The sequence below is a fragment of the Pithys albifrons genome, chromosome 8, assembly GCF_047495875.1.
Source record: "Pithys albifrons albifrons isolate INPA30051 chromosome 8, PitAlb_v1, whole genome shotgun sequence".
Lineage (NCBI taxonomy): Eukaryota > Metazoa > Chordata > Aves > Passeriformes > Thamnophilidae > Pithys > Pithys albifrons.
In genome coordinates this window covers 27,735,847-27,748,693 of record NC_092465.1, presented here as the reverse complement: position 1 = coordinate 27,748,693, position 12,847 = coordinate 27,735,847, and the positions used below count along the sequence as shown (strand labels likewise).

General features: G+C 39.5%; 1 protein-coding gene across 5 annotated transcripts in view; it reads left to right on the top strand.

The window, feature by feature from the left end:
• The window catches only part of BMPR2 (bone morphogenetic protein receptor type 2), a 109,513-nt gene that overhangs the window by 85,212 nt on the left and 11,454 nt on the right, over positions 1-12,847 (top strand). For all 5 annotated transcript variants that reach the window (XM_071562887.1, XM_071562886.1, XM_071562890.1 and 2 more), the window contains exons 7-11: positions 3,625-3,739; positions 5,363-5,523; positions 7,235-7,382; positions 8,336-8,472; positions 12,159-12,331. In XM_071562887.1, the coding sequence (XP_071418988.1) occupies positions 3,625-3,739; positions 5,363-5,523; positions 7,235-7,382; positions 8,336-8,472; positions 12,159-12,331 (734 nt within the window). The remainder of the gene's footprint in view (positions 1-3,624; positions 3,740-5,362; positions 5,524-7,234; positions 7,383-8,335; positions 8,473-12,158; positions 12,332-12,847) is intronic.

The following is a 12,847-nucleotide window of genomic DNA, read 5'->3' as shown; positions in this document are numbered from 1 at the left end:
TGTTGTTACTCAAGGACAGAATTTGAAGCGTTGCTTTTACTTAAAAATTATTTAATAAATTTAAAACTTTGTAGTATTAAGAATTATATATCTCTTATGGTAGTTAATGACCTCAGTAGCTGTAAACAGTGGGTTTTATACAATGAAATGTAATAGACCCAATATTTTTGTCAAAGTAGTTTGTAGTACTATAAATCATGTTGCCTTTTTATTCTGCTATCTTCTTTAAAGCTTTCTGTGGCATACCATATTTGTTGTGCTGTGTGATATACTGATGATGTAGAACAAGTCTTAAGAAGGCAGCCTTACTTTCCAGAACCATATTTTCAAATCTCCTTAGCTAACAATGCCTACAACCCTCAAATTCATTGATTTGAGTTCCTAATGTTCTGTGTGTGTACACACAGTGTAAATCATGAAGTGTAATGTGTATGGGGCTTATATGTATGAAAATGAAAAAAATGATGTTTCACAATTTATCTTGGGGTTTTTTGCCTTTGTATGGGAAAGAACTGTAGTTGTTCACTAAATTATTTTTAATGAGATTTTTACTCTCAAGTAAGCAAAATCCTATTGTGTTTCCTCCGGGGTGTAAAGGTGTCGACTGACACCTGATCTGTTATGGTGACAGTAGGACAAAAGGTGCATATTTGCGTAGCAAAAAAGAGCAAAACGGGGAAAATTGCCAGTAATGGTGGTCTGTCTTAGGGGTTTGTAGGCTCTATGTATATGTCTGTGTTGGAAGTTAAATGCATATGGTTTTAAGTACATACTTAAATATAGGTATGTATTTATTTATTATATATACATATATGTATATATAATATACAAATTTAAGGCAGCACAGCACTAATATATAAAGAGTATCTTAACTGAAGCTTCTAAGTGAGAGCACACTTGGTCATGTCAGCTTGTAAGAGACAGGCATTGAAAGAGATTGCAGAGACTAGAAATGACCATAGGAAAGGTCAGTTGTGCCCACACCAGATGGACAGTGCCAAAGCACATCAGCTCTGGCAGAACAGGCTCATTTTCCAGTAACTGAGTTAGGTGAAATCAAGAGAATGTTGTGCACCTGGGAGAGCGTGGCATAACTGTCTTCCACAGGTGATCTGTGTTTGCTGTTTTCTTGAATGACAGGATTTTCAGCTGAAATGTACTTTGATTGAAAATTATGTCCTGTTGCTTATAAACACAGGATCTGTTAACCATCTGATTAAATGCACAGATGAGGCTTATGACATCATATTATCAGATTCTTTCTCAATATGGTATTAAGAACAGCAAGATTAGTCTAAAATCAATCCACTGGTTGTTTGGAAGTCATTGGAAAAAGTGCACAGCAGGTGTAATTAATGCACAGTGTGATCCTTAATTCAGGGAGCAGATGTTGTGCTCCATGTGGAGTTAACAGCAGAGAAGGAAGCCTGCTGTGGCAACCCTACCAAAAGGGAGTTGCAGCATTAAAACTGGAGCCATAAATCTGATCTCAAAAAGGACTAACCACTACAAGATGCGCAGGTGAAATATTCCCCATCCAAGACATCATTCCCCCTCAAAATACTTACCTTCTTGGCAATAAGAACACACAAACCACAACATTTTCACACAGAAAATTGTTCTTAATGTTGCCTTGGTGAAAGCAGGACAGACAGGTTTGAGCCAGATTGTGTTATTATCCAAACATGCCTTCAGACCAAAGGAAGCAGGCGAGCTATAATAAAAGGAAAGGCAGGTGTGTCTGTCAGTCAGCAGCGTGTTCTGGTGGTGCTCTGGGGTGTGGCTGGGGAATAAGGAAGTTGCAAGGGATGACATAGTAGGAAATACGTAATAGGCAGAGAGTTATTGCCCCAAGAGTCAGACACTCATGTCCTTTTAGGACAACAGAAAAATTGTTCTAAAACATGAATAGAATCTTTTGAGTGTTAAAACGATGAATTTTATCAAAAGTTAGAATCAGAATATATGTCCACAATTAAAGATGTAACTCATGACTCTGACATGATAATCTTAATTACAAATATCTCTCTCTCTAAGTCTTGACTAAAACTTTTCCTGGTTGTCATTTACATTGAACTTAACTAAAAGCATAAACTCACAGCCCTCAGCTGCCTTCAGAAAGGTCTGGTGGCTAACAGGCTCTGCAGCAGAAAGGTCTTGAAGCTGGTTTGAGATCTTTATACAGTATTTCCCACTCACACCATGACAACAGTCCTGTGGCCTCTGTTAGAATGGGCTGGAATCTCAATCTGCTAAGCCAAGAAAATCTGTTACTGCTCCCAATTTGCTGACAGTTGGAGGCTAATCAGTATTAAAAAGCTTTAAACAATGCAAAAGAGGGTGAAATTCCTTTAACTCATTTCTAGGTGGATTCACAGCTTTATTATGTATTACAGAACTATTTGCAGTTCATGTAACAGCAGTTTAAACAAAAGAAAATACTTGCATAAACCTGTAGGAGTGACATTTGGTCTGTGTTTTCACCAAGGAGGACATCTATTTGTGGGTTCCTTGTTCTGCACAGACTAATTCTGAATAGGTGTAAGATTCTTGTGATTCTACTGAGAGGTGTCAACAACTTGGGTTTAGTTTTAGCACTGGATTAAAAAAATGTCTAATACTTTGGTCACTTTAAATTCTGGTATCTGTGTGCCTCCATCTGAACTGTGCATGCATCACATACCTGAATGTCAACTCCAAATGGATTGAAATACCACATACCAAATTTTTATGAACCAAATGTTACAGAACTAATTTTGCAATATCATGTATTGCAGCTGTGATAAGATGTGACATGTTGGTGAATCTTTGAGAGTACAGATTTAAATAGGCAAAGCCAGGGTAGTTTGTGGTCAGAGAAATGCCATAATAAACATGCAGAGATAACTGGACAACTTGTTCTTCATGAATAAGGATTTAGTTTGTTTAAACTGAGTATATTGTCCCTGGGAACTCTGCATCAAAACTGCTCAGAGTTGTCATAGTTGGCAGGGTCTGGCTCTTGTTTTGGATAGCAATCTCAGTCTCAGTACTATCATTGACACTTCCCTTCTGGTTTTCTCAGGGATTTCACGACAAATTACTACAAAATCCCCCATTTTACACATGTAACTTCTCTTTCAAGAAAAGGGGAACACAACATCATTTTTTTCATGTTTCTTTAGTGCATGTGGACTCAGTCCTATTCTGAATTGCCTTTGGGTTTTTTTTATTTTGATACATGAATAGATTATAGCAGGGTTAGTGAGAGATGTTGAGTATTCTTTTGTAAGGGCTAATGGTCTAAGACCCACTATTTAGAAACCCAGGCTATTGTCTGCAGTTACCCTTCTTCTATTCTGCAACAAGACTGTTATAATTAATATAATTATGTCTAAAGACAATTCCTGTTATTTTGAGATAAAGTTTCTATTCCACTTTAGTTAAATCAGATGGCAGCACTAGAAATTAATGCAACTTTGGTCCAGTCATGGGGTTTAGAACATGTGGGTAGACACAGAATTAGTTGCAGGTTTATACTTTTCAGCAGCAATGGATCTGACTCTCCTAAGGATTTTGAGTTACTCAACTGGACAATTATTTTAATCCATGTTTGCTGTTTTGTTTTTGGTTGGGTTTTTTCAGGGCTCTTTGTGCAAATACCTGAGTCTGCACACGAGTGACTGGGTGAGCTCCTGTCGTCTGGCACACTCCATAACCAGGGGCCTGGCGTACCTGCACACGGAGCTGCCCCGAGGAGGTAAGGCCAGGAGGAAATGCCAAGGGATTCAGGATACTCTGTTTATATCAGGTAGTAGATTCCTGCCTTTTCAATTTTTCCTCTGTGACAGTATGGTGAGTAGGAAATGATGAATGCAAATAGAAATTGCTCAGAATTTCTGATATGTTCTTTTCTTCTGAACAACCCCATGTTGTGGGCTCTGTCTGCGATCCTCCTCTGAAAACACGGAGGGAGAGCTGGGAGAGCCCCGGAGAGAGGCAAGAGGAGGAGGCAGAGCTGTGCAGTGCTGCTGTATCATGGCAACAGATTACTGAAGACCTGAAGCATTGGCTGGCTGTCTAGCAGAGGGCAAACAGATGGGGTGTTGTGTTTGTTTCTGCAGTTCAGACACAAATCACCAAAGCAATTTTTAGTTTATATGTGAACTGTACACACAAGGACAAATAATTACATCTGCTAACTCCACTGAAGTTTTATTTATCATAATATTGATTATTGTCTTAAGGGTTTGGACCTAGCCTTTGCTGTGTACAAACGATACTCTGGATTTCTGGTGTTTTATTAGAGTACTGGATGTGGCAGTATATTGATTTGTGTCTCTATATCTGCTTGCATTCCTCAGCCAGCACTTCAGCAGCTGAAGTACCATGATTATGAATCAGATATTCTGAGATCTGTGATGTATCAGGCTGCAGAATATGGCCTGGCACTGAAGCATTAGCTTTTTGGCAGTAAATAAAAGGATGGTTTCATTAAATCTACCTTAAGGTTTGGATTAAAATTCCAAGCTATATATCTCAAATGTTAAGCATCAGCTCCAGTAAAGAATGAGACAACTGAAGATGCTGCTAAAAGTGCAAGGCTGAAAATACCAAAATCAGTATTCCTATGTGCCATTGAAACTGCAGCTATCATCTTAACTTCATTATTTCAAAATGCGCAGACAGGCGTGTCCATTAGCAGCCAGAAAATGTGTAAGCCTTCCATCATAAAGAAGAGACAGCCACAGTCTGTGAATGCTAGAAAAGAACTCATGGAGTAGAATAAATTTCACAGTAAAATGAATTCTATAGTGCTGGGTGCTTTACTTACAAAATTAATTGCATATAAACTAGGAACAACTGAGATTATTCTTTGGAAAAGATCAGATCCATTACAAGATAAGCACGTTCAGACTCTGTAATAATATTGTCTACATATCTTCTGAATAGGTGCCAATGCTAATTCCAATCATAACGTAAATAATTGGTGCCCTATTTGACACAGGAATGTGGATATGAGAGAGAATATTTGGAATGACTGTGAGGGCTGTGGCAGCAGGTCTGTGCTTAAGTACACAGTGTCTCCACTGCCAAAATAAGGCTGAAATATCCCTTGGAAAGAAGATTACTGGCAAACACTAGAACTGTATATAGCAGTAGCCTAATATGTTATATAGATATGGTGAAACTCTGTATGCCAGTCAGTTTTCTGTAGACAGCAAACTCTGAAGCTCATTATAAAGAGGCAAAAATGTTAGCTCTCTAAAAGATAGGTTGATTCTCTGTTTATAATAGCTGAGCAGGTGTAATCTGGTTCTCTCATTTTGCCAAACAGTAGAATTGCTCAAATAGTAACAAGCACCTCTGTATGTCCAAATAGACCATTATAAACCTGCAATATCCCATCGTGACTTGAACAGCCGCAACGTACTGGTGAAGAATGATGGAACGTGTGTCATTAGTGACTTTGGACTCTCCATGAAGTTGACTGGAAACAGACTGGTACGACCAGGTGATGAGGATAATGCAGCCATTAGTGAGGTAAGTACAAATGAAGACAAACCAGTGTATAAAAGAGAGCAAATTAGTATGGAAGTAACACCAAGAGTTATTTCTGTTGCTGAAAGGTGGTACAATTTATGTAAGGGGGAATTGCTGTAGTGTAGGTGAGAAGTGACTGAAACCTCAATAAGAAGAGACTGGTTTTATTCTCAAAACTCTCAAACAGACCCAGCATTTTGAAAGGCAATAGATTAGCAAACCTGGAGACTGAAGTTGCTGTGTGAGATATGAGAACACAAGGTAACTTTGGTTGCCATGTTCTTTGTGTTGATGTGGTACAGTCCCTTCAGTCTTAGGCTGCAAGGGTTAACTGAAGACCAAACATTCTTTGGTGGTTTTGGTGTTAATTTTTCCAGAATGGTGACGTACCACATTCTACATCCTACAACCATTTCTCTGGGTGTCATTTACAGTTTTCTGGACTTTAAAATGAATGCATCTGTTAGAATGAGTGCAAGTAGAAAGACATGGACCAGTTGAGAAAGAACAAGTCAAGGGGATTCTTGAAAGAATTTGTATGGGAAAAGATGAAAGAATGAGGGTTGTTAAGGGAAGATAGTGACAGGTCTTCAAACATGTAAACAGCTGCTACAAAGGGAAAGAAACAAACTGTTTGCATTCAGTGTGGGTAGGCCGAGAGATAATGGGATGATATTGCAGGAAGGAAAATTCAGGTTAGTTACGAAGAACCCTTTTTAATCTGTAGAAGGCAGCCAAGGTCTGGAATGGACCGCTGAGGAAGACTGTATAGAATGTGCATCATTTTATAAATTTAAGGAACAGATTGGGAAAACATCTGCTAGGAGTGGGTTATAATGGATTCGAGGCAACAAGAAGGAACTGATTTCTTAAGCTTTCCTTTCTATGATGTTATGACTCAGAAGAGTGGGTGTTTTTTTTTGTTGTCTTTGTTTGCTTTTTGTTTAAGCATAAATATACTTGACATCTAATACAGGCTACTGAAATACAATGAGACTATTTTAAACAAAGAATGAAAGTCCCTAATGGTTCAGTGTATTTGTTGTCTGTGCTTTGACATAACAACTACATTTCATTCAAAGAGTACGTTTTGCAGTGCTAATCACCTTCACTTAGAAAGCAAGTGCTCAGTTGATACTATGTAGTGCACAGGTGCTCTTTCTAGATCTCCCCTTACTGAACAAAGAAACAGGGAAAGTGCTGTTTGAAATGTAGGCATATAGATTAGTCCTGTGACAAAACACTCTGGTACTGGCGAGTGAGGGCTCTAATCTGTATAAGGTATGTCTTAGTGAAAATGAATAGGTCTCTTCTAAGGCTGTTAACAGCCTTTGACTGTGGAAGATGTAGGGTGGAGCTGTGGTGACAGTTCAAGAATAAAGAGAACAAGTTTTCTCTTCAGAATATTTACCTTGGTGTTTAACAGAGTAATTCCAGGGTGAAGAAAACCATTTCTGAGAACATTAAGTAAGGGACAAAGTTATTTTACTCTGATACACACAAAAAAGTGGCAGTGTAGGGGAAGGGTTTTGCTATGACTTGGCTGCTGGTACGAGTGTAGAAGCTGAGCACATTGATGAGAAGAGGACTGCATTTTCCTTAACTGTAGAAAGCACCAAACAAAATAGGGTATTAAAAAATAAACCTCCACAATACATTGAATTTGGAAATTTACTTCCTGATGTGAAGCTGTGGTTTTCTGTTTTCTCAGGTCGGTACGATCCGCTATATGGCCCCAGAAGTGCTTGAAGGAGCAGTGAACTTGAGGGACTGTGAATCTGCTTTGAAACAAGTAGACATGTACTCACTAGGCCTTATCTACTGGGAGATTTTTATGAGATGTACAGACCTCTTCCCAGGTAACTAAAAGAACTGGAAAATGCATAATAGTGGGTAGGGCTACCAGCAACCAAAGCTACTCCTTAGCCTGAGCTTTTGAAAGGGAAGAAGGGAGTTGGGTTCCTCGATTGCTTCTGCTTTTATTCGGTGCCATCTAGTGTTGGCGGGGGTGGTTGTCAGTGCACTGTGTTCGAGGGTCAGGCTCGGGTCCTGCTCACAGGCTTGTCATTACCTGGTTAAGCAGTTTGCAAGCCTCATGGTAAGTGCGATTTGAGCATTATTATTGTCCAGTTTAAATACATGGATAGTTAGTCTAATGGGAAAGACCGTGCTTCCAGTTGTTAGACACTTCAGGCACTTCCATCAGTTCTTTCAGACTTTCCTCATGAGAGAATGGATGGAAAAATACTGTGATTTAATGTAGCTTTTAGTCAGTCATACTTTTATTTATGAGAGTGACATGGAAAATGCAGGGAAATCTTCCAAACCTGTAACATAAAACAAAAGGAAGTAGACTGAAAATTTAAGAGGTGAGATTGTGCCACACCCACCACATTCTTCCCATGCTACAGCACACAGAATGAATCTAAAATGCAGCATTCTCTCTATAGTCAAACAGCTGTACTTCATGTGCAGAGGCTTCTAATCTTGCTGGGCTTCTTCACAAGTAAGTACATGAATATAATCAGTCAGTGGTGTTTCACAGAAAGTAGGTGTCATCCTCAGGCTCCAAGATATTCCGAATGTGCCACTTAACCAGCAAAGTTTGAGGATGTTATCCTTTGAAAGGTTGCTGAACAGCACGTAATTCATTTGCAGTTCATTCAGCTTTTTTTGTGAAGTGAGAGTTTGGAGAAAGTGGGGAACATCTCGATAGGCAGCAACTTTGATAGTACCTTTCATCACCTGAAAGTCTTTGCTCTGCCTGTTAATCTGTGATTGATTTTTTCCCCTTTCTTTCTTTTGCTAACAGGGGAATCTGTGCCAGAGTACCAGATGGCTTTCCAGACTGAAGTCGGAAACCATCCCACTTTTGAAGATATGCAAGTCTTGGTGTCTAGAGAGAAGCAAAGACCAAAATTCCCAGAAGCGTGGAAGGAAAACAGCCTGGTGAGACAGAATATTTTCAAAGAAACAATGATTTAACCAGCTTTAGATAGTACTCATTTCTTAAAATCAATTTTTGATTTCTTTGTTCATGTTTATTAGTATTTAACAGGGAGCTGTTTCTGTCTGGACTTCTTAAATATTGAATTCAGTTTTTAAAAAGTCATTGACATGAAAAACAGAGTTCTTTTCAGAAAAAAAAAAAAAAAAAAATAATAATAATAATAATAATAATAATTATTATTATTATTATTATTATTATTATTATATGCTGCAGTGTGATATCCAGAAGATAACTTCTTATATTAGGTGTTAGACACTATCTGCATTATTACGCGTGAAGTGCCCATATGTTCTCTGTATGCTGGTTGAGAAACATGAAGGCATTTTCTGCCTTTTGACATCTTATAAACTAATAAAACCATAAAATAGTTGGCAAAAATGTCGATATACTCTTCCAAAACTAAAATCTGTAAACATTACAATAAACTTTTTCTGAACTTGTCTAGTCCTCAGAATTTGGAGAGGCTAAAGCTTCCAGCAATCATTTCATTAAAACTACATTAAAAATTTTATATGGCTTCATTTGATCTGCAATTTTTGTTTTCAGGACTATAAACGTAGTAATGTTTGTTGTTTTGAATTAGCATAGCAATGGCTTATTGTCTTGCTTGCTGCTGCAGGCCAACAAGTTGCAGCAAGTCAGCTGAACTCTGGTGAGTCTGTGCTGGCTTTCATCTGCAGCACAGGTGAGGCAATGCTAATCCCTTTAGCTTCCAGGGGGCTCTTTGTCTTTTATGACAAGCAAATTGAAAGGCAAACAGTTGCAGGGTTCCACCTGATCCATGGTAACTTGTTTAAGCTAATATAGGCTAATGAGAGTACGAAAATAACATATTTGACTCAAACAGATACTTCTGTTTATTCCATTAGTGAAGTTATGCCCTTCAATCTTCAGAGATTTTGCTAGTTGATAAGTATGTAGCTACTGTGCAGACAAGGAGAAGCCTGAGGCCTCATCTGTGCTGATACTTGTAAATACGTACAAAACTGTTTCAGAAAGGAGCACAGCCTCCAGTGGTACACTGCAGTAAAACATGTTGGAACTGAGTTGAGAGTTTCATAGAGAGGTTCTTTTATTACACAGTTTTGGCCAACCAATCTCGGGGGCAGGGGCACAGAGATAAACCAAAGGAATCCACACCCAAAGTGTATGGGAAATCAAACAACTGTTTTAACTATAGCCACACTGGCAAATGCAGTGTTGGAAGAACCAAGCCTGACCACTGTTTTTGAAGACAGTTAAAACTAAAACAGTTCAAGATTTGTTCTGTTTTGCAGACTACAGTTTTAAATGTTAATTATGTTCTAACAAGCTGATAGACTCCAGCATTATTTTATGATCCCTGTATTCAAACTGCCTAACACATTCTTCATGTTACTAATTTTTTTGCAAAAAATCAAAACGATGTTTTTAACTCCAGCTCTAAGGGTTGATCTACACCACTGCTTTAGGAGAAAAGAAGAATAAGTAATTTATACTTCTCCCATGAGTATCAAACCACTTCTTCCACTCTATGTCAATCTAGGCTAATATCTGAATGAGCACTCCAGGGAAGGTAGTGTAGAAAACTAAGCTCCAGATAACCTCACCCTGGACCCAGGGCCTAACTTCCTGTTTCTAATGCATGGGAGAAAAAGACTTTTTCCATTGTTTAAGGCTATGCTGACATGTTGGGTTATAACATTTTCATGCAAATTCATATATTAAAGAAATATGTTTGCCCTTTTCATTTGAGGAATACAAATAAAGAGCAGTGTTTTATTTTTTAGGAACGTAGTTAAGGCACTCAAAAGATGTGGAATGCTGTATTTATGGTTACGTTTGCAGTCTCAGTCTGCTTCTTGAACTACATGTGTTATGTTACAGACCTTGATTAGCAGTATTGTTTTTCACGGTGTAAATCAGCAATCTGAGCAGATGATGTGCATAAAATAACTCAAGGGCTGTTGAGTAAACTGCATTGAGGTGTTACAGCATTCTTGTCTCACTTGCCAAAGTGGGAACTGAACTTGACTTCAAAGGTCAGCACTGGAGGATATTAAGAGAATAATGGAATAATGCAGATTTCTCGTCCCTGATGAGCACTGGTACTTCTAAATAGTGCATTTTCGCACACTGGCCTTTGAACCTGAAATTAATAGAAAACACATTGTGGTAAATGTGAAGCTTTAGAAGCTCAATTTTGTTAGCCATCTATACAGTCATTATTGTGTTCTTTTCATGATTCTTAAAACATAAAAAGGAAATTATGTGCTAGAGGAGATACAATAGTAAATTTAATGCTGGTTGAATTTACTGCTGGTGAAACCTGTAGGGGAAAGTCTTGCAAAGAGGCAAGGCAGGAGATTAGAGTGTCCACTGACTTAGTTATTTAGTCTGAATTGTGGCAAAATCCAGTCCTAAAACTGGATTGGAGGCATTTTATTTTGGGAGGGTAAACATATCCAGCACACTGTCTCATCCTTGTCCCTGTAGTGCTTTTAGACTCGTGTCCCTCAGCTGAGGGGAGGGTATTTGCTTACCGCTCTGTGATCTGCTGTGGGGAGGGAGATGAAAGGTTTGTTGTGGCAGAGCTGGTCCCCACCTGTGCAGCCATGGCTGCACGGCCAAGCAGCAGTGACTTGCCAGGTGCAGGCGGTGCCAGGAGCCGCTGCGTGGGTGAGGAGCTCTTGGCTTGTGTGCAGAGCCAGCCCTGGCTTTCACTGCCACAGGGGCACAAGGCAGTTCTGGCACACAGGCAGTCAGCAGGACCCACTGAATGCCTTAGTGCCCAGCTGGGATTATGCACAGTCCTTGGCACTGGAGAGGTTAAAGCTGGGCTGTAGATGTGAGATGTTCTGGCAAACCATATCCTCTCCATGGGCCATAGATTGGCAGCAGAGGCCTGTGAGTGTCTGCCTGGCTTTTGTACTCCAGATGCAGTGGAAACAGAAGTGCTCAGTGCTTGTAGTTTCAGTTGTTTCCTCTCCAGTTCTCTGAGCATATGGCAGCATGTTTTGGAGGTCTTCAGCAATAATCCTGACTGTACAGTTCATCCCACAGTGTGATGCCAGGAATGTGTGTGTGTGTTTCTGTGTCTCCATCTGTAAAACAAGTGCAGCAATAATCTCTTCCCATGGTGCGCACAAACCCACTGATACTTTTTGAATGTTACAGAGGTGCACAAAGGAAAAAAAGCATGATGAGAAGAGTGTGGCCGTGTTATTTGCATACAGTGCAGGGGAGTGAGGCAGTGACCATTAGCAGAACTGTGAGGGTAACAATGACAGCACTTGCAGAGTATCAGCAATGCTTTAGCACACAGCTCTCATAAGGCAAGGAGAGGTAGCTGAGTATGCATAGATCAGAGGGCTGGATGAAGGTTGAATGGACATCAGTGAATGTAGCTTTTCCTAACTAATTGTCTTCCAACTGATGTGTGTGTGTGAGGTGTGCTGTAATATCAGTCATGCATATTGCAATTATTAGGTTAAACTAGCTTTGAATGAAATCGTGTATCTTGTTTTTCTGTCCCACTGGCTTATAACTGTTTTCATGCATGCAAAGTGCTGCCATAAAACAAAAAATTAAAAACACAATATAAAGGGAAAATAATTTAAGTTAAAGGGATTTTGTTTCCTGGCAGGCTGTGAGGTCACTTAAAGAAACAATTGAAGACTGCTGGGATCAAGATGCTGAAGCTCGACTAACAGCACAGTGCGCTGAGGAGAGAATGGCAGAACTCATGATGATCTGGGAGAGAAATAAGTCAGTTAGTCCAACAGTCAACCCCATGTCAACTGCCATGCAAAATGAGCGGTAAGAAGGGAGCACGTTTGGGTTTAGTCAGCAGCAGATGCCCAATGCCGTGCTCAGCTTGCTTCAGAAGGGGGGCTACATCTTGCTACTGGATTAATGTTCCTGCACCTGTAGAGGGGGGTGTGTAACATGAGCTAGTGTGCATATGGGTATTGTCTATGGCATGATCCTGGTTGCTGGTGTCCTTAGGATCTCCTTAGGTGTCCCTGGAATTCAGGCACTTTTTATATGAACAACTGTGCCTTTTGAACTGAGCTTAGGCAAACTGGCTCAGCAGGCTTGAGACAGTATGGAGTGACAAAGTGAATTGTCTTTAAGGACACTTGCTAAGTGATGCATAAAACTTCTGTTTAAAGTGTACTGCTAAAAACTGAAATTGCAGTCAGTACGAGTTCAGGCAACTACAGAGTCTCAGACTTGTAGTTTTTCAGTGAAAGAACCACAAGCCGTTGTTTAAGGCATCGTTATTCTGACCCTAGGGAGAGAAGTGCTGCATGTTCTCTGCTTGCATATAAT